General features: G+C 38.6%; 1 protein-coding gene across 4 annotated transcripts; it reads right to left on the bottom strand.

Annotated features, from left to right (window-relative positions):
* Window positions 1–2,640: 2,640 nt before the first annotated feature.
* On the bottom strand, window positions 2,641–23,447 carry SAMD7 (sterile alpha motif domain containing 7). Of its 4 annotated transcripts, none has more exons than XM_069792767.1 (9): window positions 23,268–23,447; window positions 14,795–14,977; window positions 13,944–14,070; window positions 13,668–13,804; window positions 12,470–12,548; window positions 9,264–9,943; window positions 7,706–7,827; window positions 6,835–6,945; window positions 2,641–4,612 (listed from the first exon to the last, which is right to left on the bottom strand). In XM_069792767.1, exons 2-9 carry the CDS (start codon window positions 14,895–14,897, stop codon window positions 4,583–4,585), a joined length of 1,389 nt encoding a protein of 462 aa, XP_069648868.1. In that variant the 5' UTR covers window positions 14,898–14,977; window positions 23,268–23,447; the 3' UTR covers window positions 2,641–4,582. The 4 variants fall into 4 exon arrangements, with proteins under 4 accessions (XP_069648868.1, XP_009921240.1, XP_069648866.1 ...); XM_009922938.2 differs by having other exon boundaries at window positions 2,641–5,902; window positions 14,795–14,898; window positions 23,268–23,445; XM_069792765.1 differs by having other exon boundaries at window positions 2,641–5,902; window positions 14,795–14,923; window positions 23,268–23,445.
* Window positions 23,448–24,935: the final 1,488 nt, after the last annotated feature.

A 24,935-nucleotide genomic window follows, 5' to 3' on the forward strand; every position in this document is an offset into this window, starting at 1 on the left:
CGCTAGAGTCAGTTGGGATGTACCTGGACACATAAATATGTTAAATGGAAAATATATCCATACATTTTTTGGAAGAACCAGCCGAGATTTTGGAAAAAAAACCGCTTCCTTGTTTCTCTGTATTTTTTGGCAGTAACAGGAAGGGAGGAGAAGAATTAAGGTTATAGCATTAGGAAAAACTAATAATAAAATCATAAATTTGTTGTTATGACTACAAGTGTTTGAGTTAAAAATATGTGTTATATAAAAATGTGATTCTTGAGTTTACATCTCTCCAATTAACAGATTCAACCAGAAGCCAGTGATTGCTTTACAGACCATCTTTCAATGCAAACTGTTTACAGGCTGCTGGAGTCCCATGAATCACAGACTGAGCAGCAGTCCTCCCTAGCAGAGCTGTTTGAACCCTGTAACTGAAAGGTAATCAGCAAAGATGATAAACAGGTTGGCCTGATGCTTTCTTTTTTCCCCTGGGTCACCAGTGCTTTTTCTGTTTGCTGTTTTGGTTGATTGATTTTTATTTCAGTCATACACGCATGCAGATGCCACATATATGTGTTTTTAAATTTTGATAAAGCAAAACATCTATTCACATCTTCGCTGTACTAGGGGAAAAAAATACTGTATCATTCTCTATACAACACAGACAATAGGTTCCTCTTTTCTATGGTCTAGGTAAAAGACTTTGCATCCTTACCAACAGGGAAATTGTTGGTTCAAGAAGAACATGTGGGTAGTAGCAGAACTAATGTCTCTCTGAAAGAATACAGACTTAGGTAAACTTGGCAGTGGGACAAAGGAAAGGACTGTGTAAAGGCCAAGTCAACAGAATAATTCTTGTGGCATCAATATAGGTGATGATAGTAGGAACAAAGCCTTCCCAAAGAAAGAAAAGAGCTTTGGAACTGCAAAGGCAGAAAGCAAACCACCCACCCCCTCAAAAACCCCCGAACCCTAAACAAATGAAAAAGGAGAGGTGAGTTTTTCTCTTACTGTAACATATATTCTTATTATACTGAAATTGCCATAGCAATATAGCTATAGCTATTTATTATAACATGAAGGGCTTAATCAAAACCACGCATCACAGGTAGCAGAGCCCTGATGAACACCCAGCCTCATAAAGCTGACTTGTTATTTTCTAGTGAATAATAAAGAGCTTAGATAGAACATTTATTATGCCATTATCAGAACAAGGTAATAAAACAAGAGTTGTATCTAGGTTTGGGTGCTTTTCTGTAAAATTCCTGATGTTGAAGGTGACTCAAAACACTACACAACCAATCAACGTTTTATTAGGGTATTTGGAAAGTCTAAAATATGAGAAGTTTCTACTTAGTTTAAAAAATAGAGGTGATTTTAAAAACTGGAGGTGATTATTTTTTCTGTTTCACATTCAAAGGATAGATTAACATTCTGAAAACTACTTTGTGGAGGATTCAAAATTGTATAAGGTCTTAGAATACAGAGTTTTATAAAGTAGCTGATGGTGTAGATCCAAGTTGCTTTGAAATACTGTTGCCTTGTGGACCTAGCTGCCTGTTCTTGTTTTCATGTGCTTGATTAGAATGACTGCCTGACTTGGACCAGGTGGGAATTCTGCTTAATTGTTGCATATTCATAGCACCTGGGGAATTGAGCAGAGAATTATCTGTTCAGGTCAGTATGAATGTGTATTCCACACATAATATATCAATATATAATATTAATATATATTATATAATATCTATAATATTATATTAATATATAATATTCCACACATAATGTAATACACACATGTGTATTTCATCATATGCAGCAATGCTGAGGTCAGAAACACAGGTTGTAGTAGGAAGGACAAGCTATTTCTTCCTTTTCAGGACTTTCCTAAATCTGTTATTTATAGTACAGAACCATTTTGTTATATGTTTGCTATACCTTTTTATTTATATTGTCTTTAACCTTGGCCCTATAAAAAAAAAGAAATGGAAGTCCCTGTCCCTAGGAGCCTACACATTTAGTGTAAATACAGACAAAATCAGATACTTCTACAACATCTCATAAAAAACATTCTCTTCTTCATTAACTGCATCACTATTACAGACTAATACAGCAATAGAAGTGAAACATTTCTAATGATGCCACACATATTAAAATACATCATCTGCATCCCATTGTGATTTTAATGGCATAGCAGAAAAAATGAATGCAGTGGTGGCATAGGCACCAGAAAGTTATTAAGTAGCACAGTTCTGCCAACTTTCTTAGGTACTTGTGATTGCTAGCTACACCCCTTTGCAGCTGGAATAAGCATTAAAAGTCAAAAAAGAACATGTAGCTGCTAAGAACCAGCAAGGCCTCAATGTTTACATATAAACATAATTCCTGAAAACACATCAAAATCTGAAAATATGGGTCTGTCTACTGATTCCATGTCTTTTTTAAATTTTTACCTTTTTTTTTTTCCATTTTCTCTGAAGTGTTTGTAGGAGAGGAAACATTCATTACGAGTGGTATTTCCGTCATTAGAAATAGAATCAATTACGTCCGTTTAGGTAAATCCCTTTCCTTCCTATTTCACTCTACGGCTGTATGCAGTCCAGGCCTTACTGCATTTTGACTGCTCCAGCACTGCATTTTGACTGCTCTGGCACATCTTTCCCCCCCAATACAGGAAGCCATGAAGTCATTCTTTTTGTCATTTTGGGAAGAAGAGCCCAGTATGTGCCAAGGATCCTATGGGTTTTTTTAATTGCAGAAGTAGTACCAGACTGCAAAGTCTGCATCCTAGATTTCTCTGCTTTTAGCATTGTTCATGTCTGAGCCATTTACAAAACTAGTCACGCTCTTCAGAACCAGACTTCAATCTTTCTTCCCTGGCATATGGAATTTCAAGTCAAGCTCCTCTGCTGTTACTTTAGAAAAACAAGTTCAGTTTCTTCATATCCTTGCTCTTAACAGGCCACCTGTACTTCAGGTGTGCTGCATTTCACTTTGGAGGGGTAGTAGATAACCTCTCGTAGCTTTGCAGCGACATCTCGTGGCCTCATTGGCCTGGAAACGTCTCAGAGATTTCTAAGGTGGAGAAGGTCTCATGTAGATTAAGTCAAATATTTCATACAATGACGGAGGTAGGATGCCATTTGAAAACCAATTCATTAACTGTGCTTAATTAGGTAAGTGACATTGTCGACGTGATCGTCAATTGTACAAAAAAAAAAAAGTTAGAAATTGTTTCAGATGCTAAACTGAATTGGTGTCCCTGATTTATTTATTTATTTTTTTTATTTTAACAAGCACTTTTACTATATAAAAATATTTTAATTTTCTCTCACGGTATATGAACAGTCTACATCAAAACCAAATCACAATAGTTAAATCTACTGTAAAATATTTTTTCTGGGGTAACTAATCTGAGATGTTACATCTTAAAGTAACAGGTAAAACCATTTCGAACAGAATATGATTTTTTTACATTGACAATTGTGTTTCAATCCAAAATCTGAAAAAGTAAACATTTACATTACCAAATTCAACATAAAACTCTCCAAGCTGCTTTACTAAGTTTTAAAGCCATGAAAAAATGTAGAAAAGTTAATGAAGATAACAGAGGTTAACACTTCTTGAAATTAATTGACGTGGGTGAGGTAAGTGAACAGGAAACTAATTGCCAGTCCAAGATTAATATTGCTGTTGTACACCTTCTTTTAAACAATCTTATGGAGTTAAATTTAAACTTTCCAGCTTTAGGTTATAATTTTGCTTTTTTTGAACACTATTGAATATTCAGTATATAGTTCCTTATATGAAAAATATCCACAGATCATGCATAAGACATTATCCAGACTCTTGGGAAAGACTCCCATTATTTCACCAGATCACAGATGTAAAGGTCAGCACTTCACTTAGGAGGGGATTACTTCAGGATCTGTCTGCAACTTCGGAGTATTTTGCTGCATAACATACCATGCTGTTGCATTAGGCCTTACTGGGTTTTATCGATGAACCCTAAGGTCATATACTCCAGTTGCAATATTTGAAGATACATGCAGAGAGCCCAAAACTGCCGTAACTCATGTCAGTGGGATTTTTCAGTGAAAGCAGAATCAGGCTCTACTCCTTTTACAGAAAGACTTTGCTACTTCAGAAAAGGAGTACTATAGATATTTGCCCTTCGTCTCAAGGCTGCAAAGTTTGGATCGTATAGTAAGATGAACATCTTAAGTTGTTGTTGCAAACATCTAATCACATATTACCTAGTGCACAAGTATACCAAAGATATAAAATAATTTATCTCAGGCTAAAGTAGAAGAACAGGTGCCCACAGTATAAAATATGAGAGTACTCCCTCTCCTCATGTGTTTAGACACTCACCATCTAAACAGCAGTGTACCTCTTGGTTTTTAAGTACTTGAGGCCACACAAACTAAACTAAGGGGAGAGGATCTAAAGTAGCAATATACAGCAGATCCGCAATCTATCAACCCTCAATTTACAGAAATTAATTTTATCAAAAATAATTTGTGTGTTCTTTGGAGTAAAGAAGTATTCTTGCAAGGAAGAGAGTAGAAGACAGCACTGAAGTATACTGACTTCCAAAGCCTCAGCGGAAGACCAGTGTCTGACCAAACCCCTAAAGAGGGAACAAAGATAATCCACACAGGAATCACAATAAAATGCTGGGGATTTATCCCTAGCTAAAACCTCTATTTTGTGGTTCTTGTTTGCTGTGAGGTAATGAATCGTCAGTAGCAGAAGTGAGGGGAAAACATATTTTTGCAGAGAAAGGGGAGCTTTCAGGCTAGCATTGGTGGCCTCTTCCAAAATGAAGAACACTGAGCATGCTGCTGAGTGAAGGGCTTTCCATGGCTTGCCCAGGTGACCTGAGGGGAAGGGTGCTGCCGCAGAGGTTGGCAGGAGCCGGGTGGCTTTGAGCCTGCTGCCTGCAGGAACGTTACTGACCCAGTGACTGGTCTTCATGGCGGAGTCTGCTGATGCTTCCTCCTAAACTCAGCTCAGCTGTGCAATCACACAAAGCAAATTCAAACCCCATCGATAAGAATGCCTTGGAATAATTAAAATTGCTGTTACACACTGTAAATTCATGTCCAGGGTTTAATCCATGTGTCTTGTCTATACGCTGTATACCCTTCCCAGGCACTTAGAAAGGCTTAGTTCTAGAATAGCAATGGAATTAACTCAAATTGTTGAGTCTAGGGTGTATTTCTCTACATTCTGCGGGTAATTCCATACTCTCCCAATGAATTCCGTATAAATTTTCTGCAGAAGTCAGCTATGTGTGGAAGCTGTAACTTTTCCTTGTAGTTTCTCAGCAGGTACACGCTGTAAGACAGACAATGCACTGAGTCTCTGACAGATTTCAGTGATCACACTGGACTTCAATGGAAAATTAGATTTATCTTTTAACTGTACTGGTATTCTTTTCAATGAATTGCACTTGAAAGTAATTGCACTAATACGTAGTTGCATTTTTTAAATGCTTTTCAGATACCATACTTCCTCATGCTACATTTGCAGATTATTTCACTCAGCCCCTGTCATACAGAGATTTCAGACTGTAGCTATCTTCTCAAACACTGTAACTAGAGCTTCCTGTATTATTAAAAATAGTTTATGTCCTAGACTCAGCTCAACTTTTCTGAAAAGTGATCATCTGGAAGTCAGCCTGAGATCCAGCTGTGTCACATGGGTTTTCCCTGCTTTCTGAAACGATCTGTTCCACTGCTTTTGAAGTTTCTGGGTCCTGAGAGCAGGGACTATCCAGCGTATCGCCACTACTATTGCAGTGAAGAGGGGAGGCTATGTCAGAGGGCTGATCTGAGGGTTTCCCTGGAGCAGGTGGCAGGGGCACGGACAGAGGAAGATTCATCATGTAGAACACATTGCCCAAACGTCGGGACACCTTTAAAGACAAAAACACAATTGCAGCAATTGCTTCTCAAGATAGTGTTAAAGCCACTAAATGTCAAGGCTGACTGTTGTGTAGCAATGCCAGGGACATCCAGGAGATCCCAACCATCTCAAAGAGTTATTAGTGGTTAGCAAAAGTGCAAAAATCTCATCCATTTTCCCTCTCTTGTATTTTTCTAGGCCCAGGTTCTTGTGGAAGGAGCTTGGCAATACTCAGCTTGGGAAACAGCCCAGTGTGCTAGGCCTGACAGCAAGCTCCTCTTGCTCTCTAGGTGCTGTAGCACCCATGGGACAGAGGGGAGACAACTGCCAGCCAGGAGCGGGGAAGGTGGTTTTAATGAGAGAAGAGTGAGAGAGAGCAAAGGGGTTAAAGAAAAGAAAAAGAACCAGGCAACAACAGAAACACACAGAGAGTTGGTGTTACTGGATGAAATTAAGAGCAGAAAACTTTAAATACAGAGGCACAGCCTGTCTGTGAAACATGTACGATTATATTCCCAGAAAGGCTGTAGAAACCTCCACTTAGTATGTTCTAAAAGCCAGGTTGGAGCAAAAGCAAGTATCTATAAGAGCAGTTCTTACCAGCTGGGAAGGGAAAAGAGGAGTGAAACTAAATTAATTCATCAAACACATCTTTTCCATTTCAACCTCAGCCTAGTCTCCAGTGTTGTATCCTGACTCGACTTGAAGTGTCTCTCAAACTGTCAGTCCTAACCTCCCCTTAGTGTCTCCCTGCATGCTGTTGTAACACGCAGAGAAGCAAAAGCAAACTATGCTGGAGTAATTTCTTTTCTCCTAATATTATGGTAGTCGCCTTATCAGTGAGAAAATCGTGTTTTAGTTTGGAAAAATTTCATCCTGTTAGCTTCTGACTCTTTCACATCTCTGTGACTTGCCATCTTGGCATACATTTAATGATCATACCTGAGAGCGGATTTTCAATGCTGGTCCGAGTTTTAATCCCATTGTATCCAGGAGATGTTCCTCTGTTAGCAGTGGGAGGGTTTCTCCATCAATAGCGTGGTCTTTAAATACCTTATGAAATGATAAAAACACAACATGGTGTGCTAAAACAGACTTCACTGGTTATTTTTTACACTTAATCCTGAGGCATAGACAATAAAAGGAGGAAATAATAATTTTACTGTTTTATCTTCATATTTATCTCCTAACTGCAGCGTGAAGTCTCTTGTTCAGGTGTGTGGGTATCAGCATATTTGCCTGTAGTTTATCTACTTGTTCTTGGCAAGTGGGACCTTTGTAATGTTTCGAAGTTACTTTTTGGTTTTTTTTAAGGAAGTGAGCAGCCTGCTACCAATGAAAGAATAGTGTTGATATTATTAAGGCTTTACCAGGAATATACAAGATTTCAATCTCTTTGCCTGCATTTCTAATAATACTTCATTTTTCAAATGGAATGATGCCTATAAGAGCTCAGGGGTGGTAGGTGGGTTATACCAATATTCAAGAATGCAAAATTGCTTTTATCTGCATAAAAATTGTGCAGGCCATGTGGAGTGAAAAAATTAAGATAATTTTCTTATACTATTTGTTTTGCTGGTATGTATCATGACCAATGACTCTAGATGCAGCAGAAGTGCGTGTAACCTCTCAGAGCATGGACTGCCTTTCCCTTTAAGAAGCAAGAGGCTTCATATGTTGAAGCACAATGAAAACTACTATTAGTTTGTAACTTTGCGACAACCAGTTAACCTCTAGCATTTACATTTGTTTGATGACCTTTAAATCTAGATGGTCCTAAAGGCCTGAAAATGTGGTGAATGTTTATAATCACCTGGGCATAATCTGAACAGCCTGGGAGGCTAACGATGAAGTTGTATACATCATCAACAGTCCACTTGCGAATGTCTTCAATGGAAGAAATGTCTTCTCCATTCAGGATCAGGCCTTGTGCTCCTTTGAGGAGGAAACATAAATGTTATGTTTGTAGAACTTTGCTGGCAAATCAATAGGAAATGACTGTTAACATAAGAATTTTTACACTTCTCCAGAACCTAATATATTAACAGCAGTGTGTAGTCACAGACAGATATGGGAGTCCTAGACACCAAAATCACCAGATAGTCAGTAGTAGCTGATTCTGGAGGTTTTTCTTCTAGTTGGCTTCTTTTGTGTACTGCTGGCAGTGTATATACCAGTTACTACACATACAAATCATAGTGTGGTATTTTCTCTAATCAGTGTGTTATCCAATGCTTTTGATTCTTTAGACTTTCCTGTTATTTTAACTTGACTAATATTTCAGTAGAACGGAACCAAGCCTTTGCTAGCCCATAGTGCCTACTGTGAGTTAGAAGGACATATAGAAAAGTTATGGGCAGAACACGGAGGCTAGCTCACAATTTCATTTAGCAATTTTGTTTATTTTAATTGAAATTCCTTTTGCAGACAGGAACTGAATACTTAATGTGCATTTTAGGGACATGGTTTAGTGGTGGACGTGACAGTGTTAGGTTTATGGTTGGATTCGATGATCTCAAAGGTCTTTTCCAACCTAAATGATTCTATGATTCTATGATTATATATTTTTCAGTGATGCAGTCTGTCTTTGGTAGATGATCCTTGACCAACATCACAGCCTGTTCTCATTTCAGGTAATGGGAAGTTTTGCAGGGCTCATCCACTGGCACTGTTGCATTTAACAAGAGCTGTAAAGCTATAGAAAAAATGATTCTTGAACAGTAGCTGGAGAGTCCTGTGTCTTACGCTCTGTTCTTGCGGAGGTCAAGTCTCAGGGATAAGTTTGTTCCTACATGAGTGCAGCTTCTAAGGGGATTCCTTGTCCTGTTTGACAAACACAGGGATTATGATCAGTATATTGTGTGCTGCTACGTTTCTCCCCAACCACCAGAAGGGGAGGAGAGAATGTAGCATGTTGAACAGAATTGCAGAGAACCTCAAAGTGCTGCTAACTTGACAGCTTAGGGGTGACAAGTGTGTTGTCCCCAGGGACTGAAATAAACACAGGATGACATCCTGCAGCGGTATAGCGCGTGGCACAGAGCATTGAAACAGTTAGGAGGCTGCTTTGTGACTTTTTGCTGTGCAATTGCATTGCCCTGCAAGGTAAAGCACTGCTATCTAAGATGCTGAAACCTCCATTATGCCAGCAAGCAGCACAGTTTGCAGGTAGGGAAAACCACTTTTTACCTTTGCTGACTTGGATTTACCAAGTTATTACTATTTGCAGCATATTAATTCTACATTTAGTTGCCATGACGCTATCATACAAAAAATTTGCTTAAAACAGAGGGAAGAAATGAGAGAGCAAATCAATAGAAATAAATAATATCAACATGCCACTCTAAATGTAATCTGGAGACTTGACAAACCTGAAGGTAGCAATGGGTTGCTGGGTACTGGAAATCCGTATGGCAATGCTGAGAATGGGATTGCAGAAGGGTACATGTACTTCTCATCAAAAGCAGCACAGGAGCTATTAGATTCCTTCTCGTTTGTGTTGCTGCAGCTGTTGGTTTCAGTAGAAATTTCATGAGTAGCACAGTTTTTTCTCAAGCCTTGTTCAAACTCTTTACAATTTTTGGCAACTGCAGATGGCTCAGTCTGGTTTTTGCTTTGTTCATGTTTGTTTGGTGTCTCCACCTCTGCTTCTTTCTTGTCTTCTTTCTCATCATCCGCTGCAGCTGAAGCAGGGTCCGTAGTTTTGTCATCAGTTTGGGTCTTTGTGCCATTGGCACTACAGTCTGCAGTTTTGTGATTTCCAGCTCTCCTCCCTGGTCGACGTGCCCTCTCCCTTTGCAAAGTGCTGACTGGAGGGTATGGGCTGGTTGCCATGAGCATAGTGTTGCCATGAATTTCATCAAGGGTGGTACGATGAACATATAAGTCGCTGGGAAGATGGCCTTCAGGTAATCTGTGCCTGCCACGGAAAGCGATGGGACTAGCTGGCATCCCATGGTAAAGGAAAGGTGCTTCCAGGCCCAGTAGCCCTTTCCGATGAGCTTTCTCCATTTCTTTTTGCTGAAAAATAGCACTCATCTCCATTTCCATTCTAAGAGGCACATAGAGTACAAGCAGTTAGTGCCGCTCAGCTCCTTCATCACCTCTTTTTTTCAGTAGCAGATTAAAACTCACATAATTGAATAGGCAAGAGTACTGCTTTTCTTCTTTCACCCCTATATTGCTAGATGTGAGAGGTCACAAACTGCAGATGGAACGACAACCCTGGCTATATTTAATGTGCTGCCAGATATGTATAGTAAACTAAAAGGAGGAGAAAAGATACCTTCCATGTGATGCCTCTGGATAATATTTCAGACAAAAAAGTGTTATTTGTATATTGGCAATCCAGGCATTATTACAGTGATTATGCTCACTTGGGATTTGGCAAATTGTCTCCAGAGTCATAAGGGTTAAACACTAAATAAGTAATTTACATTACTGATTAGAAAATTATACTGAAAACTGGAAAATAGCAGTGATATTGTAAGTGATAAAGAACTAGAATTATATTATCTATGGAACCTGTGCATACATTCAGAGTAAGCTAACATTAGTAAGTCTCTTGAGTAACTCTCCATAGTGCCTGGCACCTGAACATGGCTCTGACAGTGTGAAAGGGTGAGATCCTGGTGGTAAGTGTTCAACCTGTTGGATAAAGCCAGTGCCTCAGGGTCTGTGCCAGCTTCCCGCCCCTGGCATAGCGGGTGGGAGGGCTTACCAGTGAGATATGGAGAATACAAGTAGAAATATGTGTCTCCATTGTACCAACCTTTGCTGGCATCAGCTTTCTCTGGAGCCAAGCTAGTGATCAAACAGAAAGCTGTAGTTCCCAGAGCTCCACAGCTTCAGCTGGAGCCGAGAGATGAGAGAAGCGAGCCAGTTTACCAGACACAGACCAGAAATGGTTCAGCCTGCCTTCCTTGCTATGAGGAGCTTTCAGTGGACTTCCACATTCTTCTTTGGAAAAGGGGCTTGTGTGGGCAGCCAAGTCTTTAAAGCGCACCAAAATAGCTTTCTTAAAACCTCAATGAGGATAACAGGTCAGAGGGAGTCTGACTTTTAGGAGACTTCTCATTAATGTAAAATTGTCAGGAAAGCAGTTATTCAGATGATTGTTGCAAGGAGGAATTAGTTGATGACCCCATAACATTCAGGGCTTTTTCTCTGCCCTCTCTTCATCTTTGCAACAACCTCCAAATTACTGATTTTCTGATTTCAGAGATCCAGTGGAAGTGTTTTGTCTGTGGACTACGTCCTTGTACATCTTGCCCAATTGTCATTACTCACACGCAGCTCCTGAGGTGGAAATAAACAGCAAAGAGCATTACATTCCTGACTACTCCCCCAGATAAGATAGTCTGCTCCTCTGAGGACCAGCAGATGGGCAAGCACTGAGCTTTGGTAAGAGGCAGAGTCCCTTGGAGAACAAGGATTTAGGCCCAGGTGCTCAGCAGCATGGCTGTAGCAAGTGCAGGAGATTGTTTGCCAACACCTGATTTCTATAAAGGGTGAAAGGAGCAAGTGCACCTCTAAAGGTGATGTGCACTGCAGAAAGCAGTGTGAAGCTAGTGGAAATTGCCAGGATGGCCAAAGTCGGGGGTAAAAGGTTATCTCATGGATTTAGGCTGAGCTCTTTTATGTTGGGGTTTTCTTGGGTTTGGTGGGCTGAGGGAAGAGCCTGAACAGGTAGGACTACCTCTGCTGTGGCTGAGGGTATATGTGATGGCCATGCTTTCTGCTAGCTGTTTTAGTTGTTTTTCTCAGGGTTTTTGCCATGTAGTAAGAGCTATGTGAAATGCATTGTTGATGCAAACCTTGTGCTTGGAGGAGTTCAGTAATCAAGCTTTGCTGACTGAAGAGCTCAAAACACTTCCGTCATAATTCTCTTGAGATGCCTACTCAGAATTTATCTGTTCTTTGCTCTTAATCTTACTGCATGAGGGGTGTTGCCACTCAGTACTGTGCTGAAGCCCAGTTGCAGGTGTGGTTGAGGTTAGAACTCCTCTATGGAAATGGTATGGCTGTGATGGAGGGCACTGGTGGTTACTTAACCAGCTACTGGTTACACTGAAACTTGTACAAATAACTGGACTCTCTATAGTCACCCTGACATTCAGACATTTTGGTTAAACTAGGAAAGCTGTCCACCCTGGTAGGGTAGAGACATAGCTAATCATCCCAAGGGCCCAGCTGCAGAGGCTTAAAATGTGTGTGATAGCACACAGCTGTAAAGTTTGAATTTGTTTCTGACTTCTTATAACTTCAGGGTGTTTGGCTCCAGAGTTCAGGGGTTTGGGCCGAATTTGACAGCTTGTTTGTTACTTTAACTAAGCTGAGGGGTTTGTTTCTTTTTCTTGTATCATTTTAAGACTAAAAGCAGAATAGGGACAAGCAGAAAGTCCAGTAGCTTCAGACCTTAAGAGGTAATTAAGGGGCTTCTGCTTGTCTGGGTGACTTGAAAAAGTATCTTAACCACTGTAAAAACCCACAAAAAGTCTGTGACTTAATAATTTCCAACTGCCCTTGCTGCTCTAATCCTGGCATGTACCTCAGAGCAAAGCTGACTATTGATTACCTGGCAATATTTTGCTTTTGAACCAGTTCCTGTCTTCTGGCCACAGCTTCCATGGATTCTGGTTGCAGAAAGCTATATCCTTAAAGGGAAAAAAAAAAATCTTTAAAATTCACTTATTTCTGCAAGCAAATGCACAAACCCCAAAGCAATGCAGAGGCACTTTAAAAAGCTTTTTAAGATTTGAACTATGTACTTTGCCAGGAAGCTGATATGATTTCAAGTTAAATCCTATTTGTGTTCATTGCTTTGGTGGGAGTATGTAGGAGAAACACTAAGTCCAGCATCAGGTGTTTGCAAGATCAGATCTGTAGTTTGGTATAACTGCCATTATCCATAAAGGAAAGAGACAGCAAGGTAGTTTTACTTGGTGACTTATGTCTTTGAAGTACATACAGCTGCTCAGAAAATAATAACCAACAGCTAAGCAAAGCAAACCTGCTCCTTCAAGGCTGTTTTCAGCCTAACATGCTGTGTAATTTTAAATTGCATTTCCTCTTAAGGGAGTCTGTTATCTGAGAGCCACACTGCGGGGGGGGAAGCTGAAGCCAGGAATTCTTGTTTATAGATCTATGTGCCATCAAGAATTTATTCACTCATCTCAAAGAATGAACCTTAAGATATTACCTCTTTGTATAAAGAGATATGTAAATTTATGTGCAGCATGACGTGTGCCACAGTTGTGTTGCCATGCTATGATATCCAGCCTTCCCCTTAGAGCTGTGCCCTGTAATTTTGAGCCTTTTTAAAAGGACTTGTAGTTGCCCAACATGACTAAAGTAGCATGTAATATTATGATTAAAGAATATGATTCAGTAGTCTTAAAAAAGCTAATGCTCCTGTGTGAGCAAGAGTTAAATGTAGCAAAAAGTATTGTTGATTGGACTCATTTGTTTAGCTACAGCCTTCTGTTTTGGTGTGGAAATGCTTGGAAAATACAAGAAAAAGGAGAGAACAAAACCATGCAAATGATCTTGGAAACAATGTACTTAACAAAAGCTAAAAAGGACGTGTTTAGACTTAAACTGGCACAGTTTAGAATCTCTGGTAGGCAGGCTGCCTCCTTTTAGTGAGACTTGTTTTTCCAAATAAAATAAACTGTTATTGATAGTACCGATAAACCTATGAAAAACTAGTTGGTGCAGTTTGCTTTCTAATTTACATGCTATCACTTTTCAGGATGCAGACAATGCTTCATTACCTGGGCCTGGGTAAACACGGTTGGACAATATGTTTGGCATGTTTGCGTGCTGTGGGACTGTGGGTCCAAGGTGTGACGCAATATGGATTTGTCTTGGATCAGCTGATGCCATCATTTCAGTTGAAGGCAACAGATCTCTGAGAGGAAAAAAATACATTCAGACATGCAAAGGACATTGTTTAGTTAAGAATAATCTAAGATCTTTATATACTCAGGTACAGCACGTGCAGTTATTCTTTAACCGCAGTGTTACAGTAGAGAAGTGGTGCAAAATACCTGTCTACCAGTCGAGGCTCAAACTGTGAGGGAATTGCCTGCATTCTCTGCTGGCCTGTGCCCATTAGCTGAGGGTTTACTGCCATCAACTGATTTCTCATTAGCATCTCTTGCCGCTGCCGCAGTTCTGATACAAAGCATATATTCTGTTGTCAGTGTAGTAAATTAGAAAGTGATTATGTCTGCAGTATAACTTTACCAGAAAAAATATTTTTTTTCTCAAGTGACAGCATTTTAGTAAGAGTTAGCAAATCACACTTTTTTTTTAATAGCAGCAACTAAAAAAGAATACATTTCCACTGCCACCTTAACCACATTGTTTAAATAATGTAGTTTTATACAGGCAAGCTGCAGTAAAAATAAGAAGGATGTGCATAGTCAAGGGTACAAAAGGACAATTTACAATCAACAATAACTCCTATATCACTATTAAACAGAAGAGAATAGCCATGAATGTTAGGTTCTATGCTTGAGAGAGTTTTCATTTCTAATACAGTTTTGTTTTTGGAAAAATCTTATTAGCTAGAACCTGCCTTGTCATGAGACAGCAGCTCTAGAAAGAAGAGCCTGCAGAGCTGAGTCAGAACCTCATAATGTCCAGCTATGGCTTTTGTTGCTGAGTTCCTGTGTGACCTTGACTCTCCAGATGCTTAGCATCTCTTGATCAAATTGTGAATGCCAAGAATCCCCCATGTTAACTTCTAATAAGAGAAATGTTTCCCCAGTTACTCCTAAGATGAATTTGAGATACCTCTTAAAGATGTTAAACCTGTTGCTGGCTGTTTCTTATTCATTGTACAGGTATTAGCAATGCTATAAACAAAAGCGCAGTTAGGTTTCTTCCTGCTTACCTCCTGCTGCCATGCCACTTGCTAATCGGTATAAGTGCTTTTCTTCTAGTGTTCCTTGTTCTCCTAGGATAGACATTTTTCTCATGTGATCCCGTGGAGTCATGCTTCAAAGGGACAGCAACAACTTTTCTGTTGTAAAGAACAGAATCAGGAGGCCGAAATAAAAGAATAAGACATTCAAAACTGTAAGAAACAGAGCAGGTTATACAAGTTAATTTCTCAGATAAGCAGGTAGTCCTTCTGCCACTCACAGCTGCACCCTTTAGTGCTTGTGGATTGTATTGGTTACCATAGAGAAACTTTCAGTTTTCAGGACAATGCAAATGTTGCCTTTGTTTATACCAAGTTGTTCAGTGTGCTTGGGTCTTACTATGCAAGGAAAGTAAGGATTTGGGGAAATATCAGCTGCTCAGAAGGATGTAATTAAGCCAAAGTCGTTTGCCTGCAGCCCTGAGAACAGTGACATGTGCTCATACTCAGGAAGGCAGGTATCTCTGGTTTTATTTGGGAATTGTAATAGTTAGGAGCCCTGTCTACTGTAAACTAAGTGAAACAGATAGAAAGAAATGATAGAAATAAGTTGTTCCAAATGACATCAGCCCCTTAAGACTGCCAAATGAAGTAAAAAAAAGGTAAAAGAACATGCTTTATAGTGATGAAAACAGTGATAAAAACAGCTAGGCTCAGATTAATTATCCATATATGTACAGGTAAATAAAGCCAGATGAAGAGCAGAAATTTAGACTAAGACCTAATACACTACAAATGCATAGTTGAATAGCTGTAGCGTCATTGAGGTGGATTGCGTCAGCATTTCTGAAATCTATCTGAAGAAGCAGGTGACTAGATTACAAATGATCCTGATACCAGGGGAGTAAGTAATCACAATATGCCCTGCTCAGGATTTTAGGGGAACGATCTACAGCAGGATTATTTGTGCAGATAGGTCATAAAGGAAATAAATCTTGTAACCCACAGCCTGGATGTTAAAAAGCTATCCTGTGTGGGAGGCTTTAAGTTGAGAGGCTGGTGGAGGGGGCAGGCTAGCTCTAAAGGCAGCAGGGGCATCTGTACATTTGTTTCAAACTAGATTCGCAGAGCAAATGATTGCTTTTTTTTTTAAGTAAATTGAAATTAAGGAGTTTAATTTTGTTCCCCATTAGCTCTGATGAAATGGATTCTTTTCTCTCTTCTTAAAGATGGAAGATGTAATGCTTAAGTGTTTTCATCCTGTAGATACTGACAGCTCTGTGAGTTCAGCCAGCATTTGGTAGAGATAACAGTGAGGAATGCTTTAGAAATGCAAAGAGAGAAGCACAGAGAATCTACCAAAGCCAAAGAGAGCTCAAGTGAATTGTGCCTTTCTAAACCTTTCCATGAAAGCCATCAAACAGGAATCATTGAGAAACAAGACATAAGAAAGAGAGGACTGGCTGTGCTGCGAAGGGCAGCAGACTTTTCTGTGCTGGGTCTAGTTTGGGACATGAATCCCATGGCACGGAAGCCATCACTGACAAATTCCCTGACAGCAGCTACCTCATTTCAGCTGAGTGCTGGTTACCGCTGAATGCGTATTAATAATCACTCCACAAAGATGTGATCTCTGACACACAAATGGCCAAAACCATCTAGAGCTTTGGATAGTTTGACTTTTTATGGCTTACTTGCCAATTTGCCTTTAGCATGTTGTGATGAAGCTATTACCTTAAAATGCCAACCGTCTCTGAGAACTCTAACTACCTTTTGCTCAAGTCTTTCTCATGTATTTTCACATTTATGCCAAACTTGCTTACTTTGCAGGCCGAAATGTATTTTCATTTTTATACTATGTTGCCCCTGCTTCTAGCCATAGTAAGTCAATGCCCATGATTAATGGCATTGGCATGATAAAATCCAACTGTGGGACCAATTGTGCGTATGGTACCACTGCAAAGGCAGTGGTGTTGTACAAGTAACAGTGAGACCAAACACAGTTTGAGATGTTAGCTTTGTTATGAGTACAAGATGGATCCAATTGCCAAGTGGTTTATCTACCTTTAAACCAGCTACATAGGATACAGAAATTCTTTAGAAATGGTAAGCATGAACAACCAAAATTCCCTTTTTCACAGCCAGTCCTTCTCTAAAACAGAACCAAACTTTAAAAACTGTTCCTTATCCAAAATCTGATAGAAGCCAAATCCTATATTTTGTTACCCAAGTAATTTATAAATTAGAGTAGTCATTAAAACTCCTTTTATTGCCTTTGACCTATTGAAGAGTTACAAAAAAATTTAAAGGAAAGCTATCAATCTAATTCACATGCTTCAGAAATTTACCATTTCCTTGGTATGGTGAAGATACTTGGTCTCAGCCTCAAAATGAGTTTTCCAAAAGGTAGACAAGTTAGTAATTTTCAGCCATTCAGACTGAGAGTAGAGACTATACTTGGACCACACCACTGGTGTTCCCTTAAAATAAAAAGTTCTTTACATTTGTAAATGTTGTAAATGCTAGATTCTGTGTTGGCTAAGATTCAGGTCTTCCTGGAAGCAGACAAGCCTGTCAAATCCAAGAACAGCACCATGTGCTTTGTTCTTGACATATGTATCTGCACATGTGCCACTGGATGTGTTTCCATTTGCCTTTTTTTTTTTTAGGATACTTTAGACTTAAAGCGGTTTAGGATGCTGGGTGCTTCATGAAGAGCATTTGAGCTGCCAAAGTGCTTCTGAGCTGCTAAAGCATTTTAAAGCTCAGTACTAAAGCGATTTAGTGCTGAACTAAACTTTACAGCAGCTCAAAAAATAGATGGCAACTGGGATGATGGTATTTGCCATACCATATTGGTCTAGTGAACCATTTAGGTGGTTTCCTTTCCCAGATGAATGGCCATGTATTAAATATTCTGGAAAACAAAGCTGCAATTTTAAACTTCATGCTAACCTGCTTACAGCCTGGCCTTTGGCCTTTGCCTGGTGCACCTGACTAAAGAATATGAAGGTGCAAAGCAACCAGCAGAGGCTCAGATAGACATAACGGAAAAAACAGGAGGTTTTAACCTTTTTATTCTAGTAAATCAGAAAAAAAAAATTAAAAGCTAGTATTAACACTAACAAAGTTTTGTCTGTCAGATGACTGACAAGCTGTACCACTTTTGCTTTTTAGGAACTGCTAGAATGCTTCAATCCCCTGTTTTAATCACAGTTGTGAATGCACTTTATTCTGGGGAAGCTGTCCCTGTGTGGGGAAAGAGACATACATGTAAAAGACACTTTTATTCTTCTGACTCTTTTACTGTTGTATTAACACCCCTCACTCCAATCCCCCCTAAAATCACACCTGTGACTAAAATTTTTTGATACAACTTTAAAACGCAGACTCGTGGAAAACCTAGTGGGAAAAGGTCCATCCATTCTAACCCAAATCCACCACCTCCACATGGGATCCCATATACCCTGCCTGTTCTGACAAACATCTACCAACAACTAAGCAGCGGTAACTGTGGTTAGAAACCAGCAGTACCAGTATCCCCATCATGCACTCTGTATAGTCCATGCAGTTCCCAAAACAAGTCTGGATTTTGTGTTGGATGTGAGGTATGTTACGCTGTCTGTTGACAGGTGGTCTCTCACATAGCCTCCTTTCAGAGCTGAAGCAGAAACTATTTTAAGACTGTTCTTAAAATCTTTATTTTTAAAAGTGAGGTTTTCTTTTAAATGCTGGCATTTTCACTCGGTGTAGGGTACTATATACAGCAGCATCCATAATGGAGTTGATCCGTATTTATTGGTAGTTTATTATCCACTAGATGACCAAGGTTCACAGTGCATCACTTCAGGCAACATTAATCGCTTCAGGCAATGTACATCACATAAGCAACTTATCCTTGCAAAGGTAGACTAGGTGGTCTGTTGGTTTGACATGGAGAAGATATAGTATTGAAAAAAGTCATGGAATAATATGACTTGAAAGTTCATTGGTATCTTCTTCCACTAAAGCTGTAGCTTACTGCTTCCACTGACCCAGTTTTTGAGTCATCATGAGCCAAAAAGGAGGGTTTGATTCCTTAATGAAGTTTTCACTGGAGTTGCTCCATGAAGTCATTCTGGTTTTCTTCATTGGTGTGCCAATCAATCCTATCTAACTTAGCTTGGATTTCTTCTCAGATACATAGAAATAACTCTGGTATTTTTAATAACTTTTTTAACTCTGTTAAAAATTTTCAGAGGTTATTTCCACTGAAATTCTAATCTATGTGAATTTTAATTATGGGACACATTTTGTATGTATATGTCATCCACATTAAATTACTCATTTATTTCCCTTAATTTTCTGTTCAGGGAAGTACTGAATTGATCAGGTAGGATAAATAGTTAGCTTAATAACCTAATATAAAGACTTGTATGTAACCCTGTGTCAGGGGGAGAAACTGAATTTGACTAATCTATGTTATTCCATTTGGAAAAACACCTTTTTTGGTTACTTAGCTGGGGTTCTGACTTGCAGGTCAAATTTAAGGTACTTAAGGTTTATACTATTTCCATAAAAACTAGCATATTAGAAACCAACATCAGCAAAACAAGATCGCTGAGGGAACAGGGAAAGTATACTTCTGATACATATATTAGCTGGGATTTGAGAGTAGCTCAGAATCTTGCATCAGGGTTCATATAAATTCATACACACCAGCTGTCCAGTGTTACATTCATATGTGGCTGATCCTATTGCACAAATCCTGGCTGTACAGCACATTACGGGGATGAAGACAAGTTAATCTCTACCTTTAGAGTCTTACCCTTAGCAAACCCTTCTTGGCAGCAGGCAGAACCACTCACCCAGTACTAATTCTGTCTCAATTTATTAGATGAGAAGTGGCAAGACACGAACTTCATGAACCAGAAGCATTTGCAAATCTAATCATGCAATATGCAGTTTCAAAATGTCTATAGCAGTCTGTGTATCTGTATTATTAATTGCATTGGCAAAATACAGTATAGTCTTATGTATAATATAGACTTGTTGGAAGACTTGGGTTTTTAGTTAAATTCATTAAGATTTCATTAACTAATACTGCTTTTATTTACATCAAACACACGGAATTAGCATTTTTTAAAAGCAATGTTTAGTATGCATTTGCAGTGGCTCCACAGGCTGTTTGGAAGAAGCTGAGTATTGTTTAAAATGCTCAGATAAATCTGTTTGAAATGCTTAGATAAATCTGTGTCAGAGAAATCAGTTAAACGTACAATATAAACATGTATACATGCTTATGAGTGAAATATATGAATAAACTCATATATAGCCTCATTTTCATTTCCATTGGCTCCCTTTTTAGAAAAAGCTCTCCTGATTACTTGAGAAATCAGATGCTGTTTTAAAAAATAGATAAATATTCCAATATTATTAATACTCCAGTGTTATTAACTGTAGTATCAAGGGTTCATGCCCTAACCCTATGCTAAGAGTCATAAAGCTAGAGATTGTACTTATTCAAGAACCCACAGTCTGCAAATAAATTACTTTTGGAAAGCAAGAAAGCAATTTTACCAGCATTATGTCATACCGGAGCATGAACTATGTCTTCTTAATTGGGGTAAGGTACCATTGGAGAGGCTATAGGGCTAAATTCTAATCCTAGATACGTGGGCACAGACTGCTCAGAGACTGAGATTAGAGTGTAATCCTAAAACTGGATTGAGAACGATACATTCCCTAAAGAAAGGAAAATAACTATATTTATACTGTGTATGTCAGCCAGTAGAGTTCGCATTGCATACCTTTACACTGAAATGGAGACATGGACATGCATGTTTCACCATTTTTGAGCTAGCTAATTGTGAAGATTGCAAGCAGCCAGTCACTTGTATGTTTTTAAACACACTGGTCTCAGGAAGAAATCAAGGCTTAGTATTGGCAAACTCAGTCCTTCAGGAACTAAGTTAGGTTCATAATAGAAGTTCATCTTGTTCTCTCTGGAATGGCTGGGGGCAAGGGGAAACTGTTATTCCTGTGTGCCACTAAGGCAACAGTCAGCTTAATGCATTGACTAAAACCAAGGGTGGAGATGCTTTGTGCTGAACACAAACACAGAGCAAGAGCCCTCAAAGCCTGCTAGGTGAGACAGACAGATGGTGGAGGAAAAAGAAGCAGTCCTGCTACTTGATATGGCATCGGAGGCATATAGATACAGGACAGTAAGCAGCTGAGGTGGGAATTGTGCTTAGCAGTTCTCCCTCTCAGCTCAGTGCTGTAACCACAGGACGGGTTTCTGCAGAACCGTAGTGCTAATATTATTCGTTTGTGTTTGTGGCAGCACCCAAAGACTCCAACTGGGATCACACTGAGTGCTTTAACTATGCTTTTTAAAAAAAAAAAACAACAAATAAAATAACTAATCAAGAACTAATGAAAATAGTGGTTGTAGCAGAGCAAGCGTGCAGGTGCAGCATACATGTGTGTAACATTGTACACCCACCCTGTATCCTGACAAGCTCGTACATGGAGAAGCTGTTTACAAGGGATGGGTCTCTCTATTACATCGGTTATATACACAGAGATAAAGCATGATGTAATTTGTTTTCCATGTGGATTTATTTCATAATTAGAGATGACATTTGAAACATTATCCTCTTGTCTTTGATTGTTTCAGAAGCCTAGAGATTTGCAATATGTGGCATAAGTGGGATCAGTTAAAGGGAAACTAATCTCTGTATTTTTTACTTTTTAATCGTTTTTACTTTTAAAGCATAAAAAAGAAGTTTTTTCTTTTTCTATTTTTAAATACTGGAAATGGAAGTCTTGGAATGGAAAGCTTTCTGAGGATTGGAGAGCAAGGCTGGTATTTCCAAATGAAATACAGTTGAATTTTAGTGGGATTTGTGTTTCACTTTAACAAGAAATACTAGTGCAAATTACAACACTCCCAGTGCCAAAAGAAACCAGGTGGTGGAAAGAGGAATGGGTTTTAGGAAGGCTATTTAAAACTGTTTTTATTTAACAACTCTTTAACATCACTGACTAAGAGATTGAATCTAGAAAACTTGTACTGAATCCTCAGTACCTTCTCTCTTCAGTTAGGGTATTAAATATTGCAGCAATATCCTTCAAACTTCCCCAAATCCTCTGATAAAACAGAAAACTGCATTTGATGTGTCTTACGCCACTAAGGTAAAAAAGATGGTGTGGGTTTTTATCATTAATTGTTTCAGGTTAGCTTTATTACAAAGCAAAAGACAGCACACGCTTGTCTTAAAAAATATTTGCAGGTATGTTAAAATATATGTAAGTCACAGATATCAGATACTAAAACTACTCCAAATTCCTATATGAATTCACAAGTTTTAATGCAAACTTTTTCCCCTTGCGAGATTAACATGTGAAATTGCACTCCTGATCCTGCAAACAGACTCAGAAATCAGCATCTTGAACAGACTGAACATTTTCATCTCCAATTTCAAGGGTCAGACCATGATAAAATTACTTGAGTCAGGATTGCCTCTCTCTCTCTCGTTCTGTATCTCTGGGGCACCAGGGTGATACAGAAATTCACATATTCTGTAACTGAGAAACTTGAAATATTAGCTCCAAAGGCAATACTACAATGCCCAAGCCTTTCTCAGTCTACAGTTAATTCTGCCCCCATATTCAGGTAATAACAAGACATAAGGAACCTCATCATGTTATGATATTATTTTTACAAAATATATCACACTGCATACATTGGTGTTCCGCAAAGCTGCTAGCACTGGGGTGTATTACAATGGCTACACACACAAGCAAAATTTTAATTAGGTAAATCTGATGCAGGTACATCAGACTAAAACAGCCAAATATATCTGTGTGATGATAGCCTTGATTAATTCTGATTGCACACTGATTTAGAAAATCCACTGCTCCAAGAAGTATCTGTAAAATACTGAGGTTTTTCTATTGTACTTTAAAAAGATAAATTAGCACAAAGATTAAGCTATATGTATTAACAATGAGTTAGCTTTTAAGAATATTTTGTTACGGTTAGAAAAGACAGTGAAACATCTGTGCATATACATTAAGCAACTCAATCTGTATCCAAAGTTTTCTAGAAAAATACTGAATATGCAATGACAAGCTTTCCCAAAGTAAAATCCTCCATTTGTGAAATAGCTCTTTAAATGTTTCTAAAAGGATCAAGTTTATGTCAGAAGAAAATACAGTGTTTGCACCTGAGTATGCAGGATTATTTACCCATAAGAATACATATAGCAGATTGCTGAGAAATCAGAACATAATTAATTACATACTTTACTTTTTCTGCCAATTCCCAACTACTCTCTGCAGTCCAGTGCTGCTCTTAAAGAAAAACACCATGAAGAAGTCTGCTTAGATCTGCGTTGTTTCTGTCGTGAGGTCTTTCCTATCAAAATCTGAAAAATCATACACCTCTTGGTATTGCTTAGCATCACCATTTACATTAAAAACTAGCACTTTTTATTTGTATTTCATGTATACTTACATCTATTGTGAAGACCTTAGTTTTGGGTAAAATGAAGACACCGTGAACATCCAAAAGTATGTGCCTTCACTATAAGTCTTCCTTTCAAGCTGCCTCAGTAATGTGATTGACAGCTTTTAAAACACATCAAGATTAACATGTCAAAAACTGCCTTAACTAACGCTGACTTTACTTTAAATACAAATTGAACTTATCTTGATTAGCCCTCATCCCTGCTTCTAAGCCCTACCCACTCTGACATCACAAGCCCTTCTCCAATACCATCCTCTAACCAGGCTGTAAAAACATAATTACAAGAAGAGCACTACACTGATCTGATAAACCTATTTCACATTTAACCTGCTAAGCTGTTGTTAGCTTTTAAGATGCTTGATGCATTCACTTAAAATCTTCCTGTTCCAACAAGAAATATGAGAGAAGGTTAACAATTGCCTAGCCCTTGTGCATTGTTTTACCTATCTATGCTGATTTTTAGAAAGGGCGTACTTCTGACCATTGGCAAGCAGTTACCCCACAACCGTGTTATCCCAAAATTGTGTATCCAATTGGATTGGGGGGAACTAGAAGGTGGAAATCCTGTTAAGCATATTGTGAGGCTAACACAGGGATCAGATGGTTATACTGCTCAAGCCGGCAATTTACTCTTTAATTCTCACTGTCGAGTTAGGTCTCAGAACGAATGCATAGTAAATGGCAGATTTTAAAATGTCAGAGAGTGGTTAGTTTCTTCTAATATCCATGTCAGCTGATGGGATGTCAGGTTGATGTTTGTTAATCCCTTATTCACTTGCCTAAAGTTTATCAACTGCAACAACAAAAAATTGTCCCTCATACTCTCTTGGATGCTAACACAATGCCTAAACCTGGAGAAAATGGACTCGCTCTTACTGAAAATTGCTCTCAGGGAAGTGTTATTGTTAGCAAAGGGATGTAATTCTGCTATAGTTCAGCATGTCCTTACAGAAAACAAACTATTTTTTATAATGTAACACAAAACACATATATAGTATCTACTGTGGGATTATTATTTTTTTTTAAGTGACTGTGACTCTGTAAATATTTTTGTTGTAAATGCTATGATGACTATTTTTTTGCTGTCTGGACTTTCTTTATAAAGAAGAAAATCACACCCAGAATCACTGTTTAAAAAAAATATATCCAATATTAGGTTTTAAAAATAATTTTAGGACTTCCTTTAAAAAATGTAATTAGAGACCAGCTATAATAACCTGAGAGTAATTTTCATGTGGTTGTCCAAATCTTTGCATGTGCAGGCAGACAAGGAATTGAAGGAGCATTCTAGGCTTAAAGATAGTATTCAGCTTGTGTTCAGTCTACTCAGTCTGTAACTGACTCCAGAAGCCTGTGACTTGAAATGTAATGAGTAGATACAGTCTTGAAAAAAGTTCCTCTGCTGGGATTTTTCCAGATTGTCTGGGAGAGGCTGAAGCAAATCCTTTGTAAGATATGGCGTTGCTCGAATAAATTAAAAGCAAAGTCTTGCATCAGCATCCATTTTTCATCAGATGTTTTAGTCCATGTGAATCATGTTTCAGGAAAACCACAAAAAGTTTAATACCAGGAAAAATTACTTCCTGAGGTAGAAACAAACCCAGCAATATAATAAGGATATATATTTATTTTTTCCTGTTTAACCTAATGAGGGAA

This window comes from Haliaeetus albicilla, chromosome 9 (assembly GCF_947461875.1).
Source record: "Haliaeetus albicilla chromosome 9, bHalAlb1.1, whole genome shotgun sequence".
In the NCBI taxonomy this organism is placed as follows: Eukaryota; Metazoa; Chordata; class Aves; order Accipitriformes; family Accipitridae; genus Haliaeetus; species Haliaeetus albicilla.

What these genes read in the sequence shown, in the direction of transcription:
- SAMD7 (XM_009922938.2), bottom strand. Translation starts at nt 14,897, where the DNA reads ATGACTCCACGGGATCACATGAGAAAAATGTCTATCCTAGGAGAACAA. An exon ending in CAAAAGCAAAATATTGCCAG is followed by an intron (nt 9,944 to 12,469) that starts GTAATCAATAGT and finishes TGTGCCTCTTAG; the next exon opens with AATGGAAATGGAGATGAGTG. An exon ending in GCTGTTCAGATTATGCCCAG is followed by an intron (nt 6,946 to 7,705) that starts GTGATTATAAAC and finishes TCATTTCATAAG; the next exon opens with GTATTTAAAGACCACGCTAT.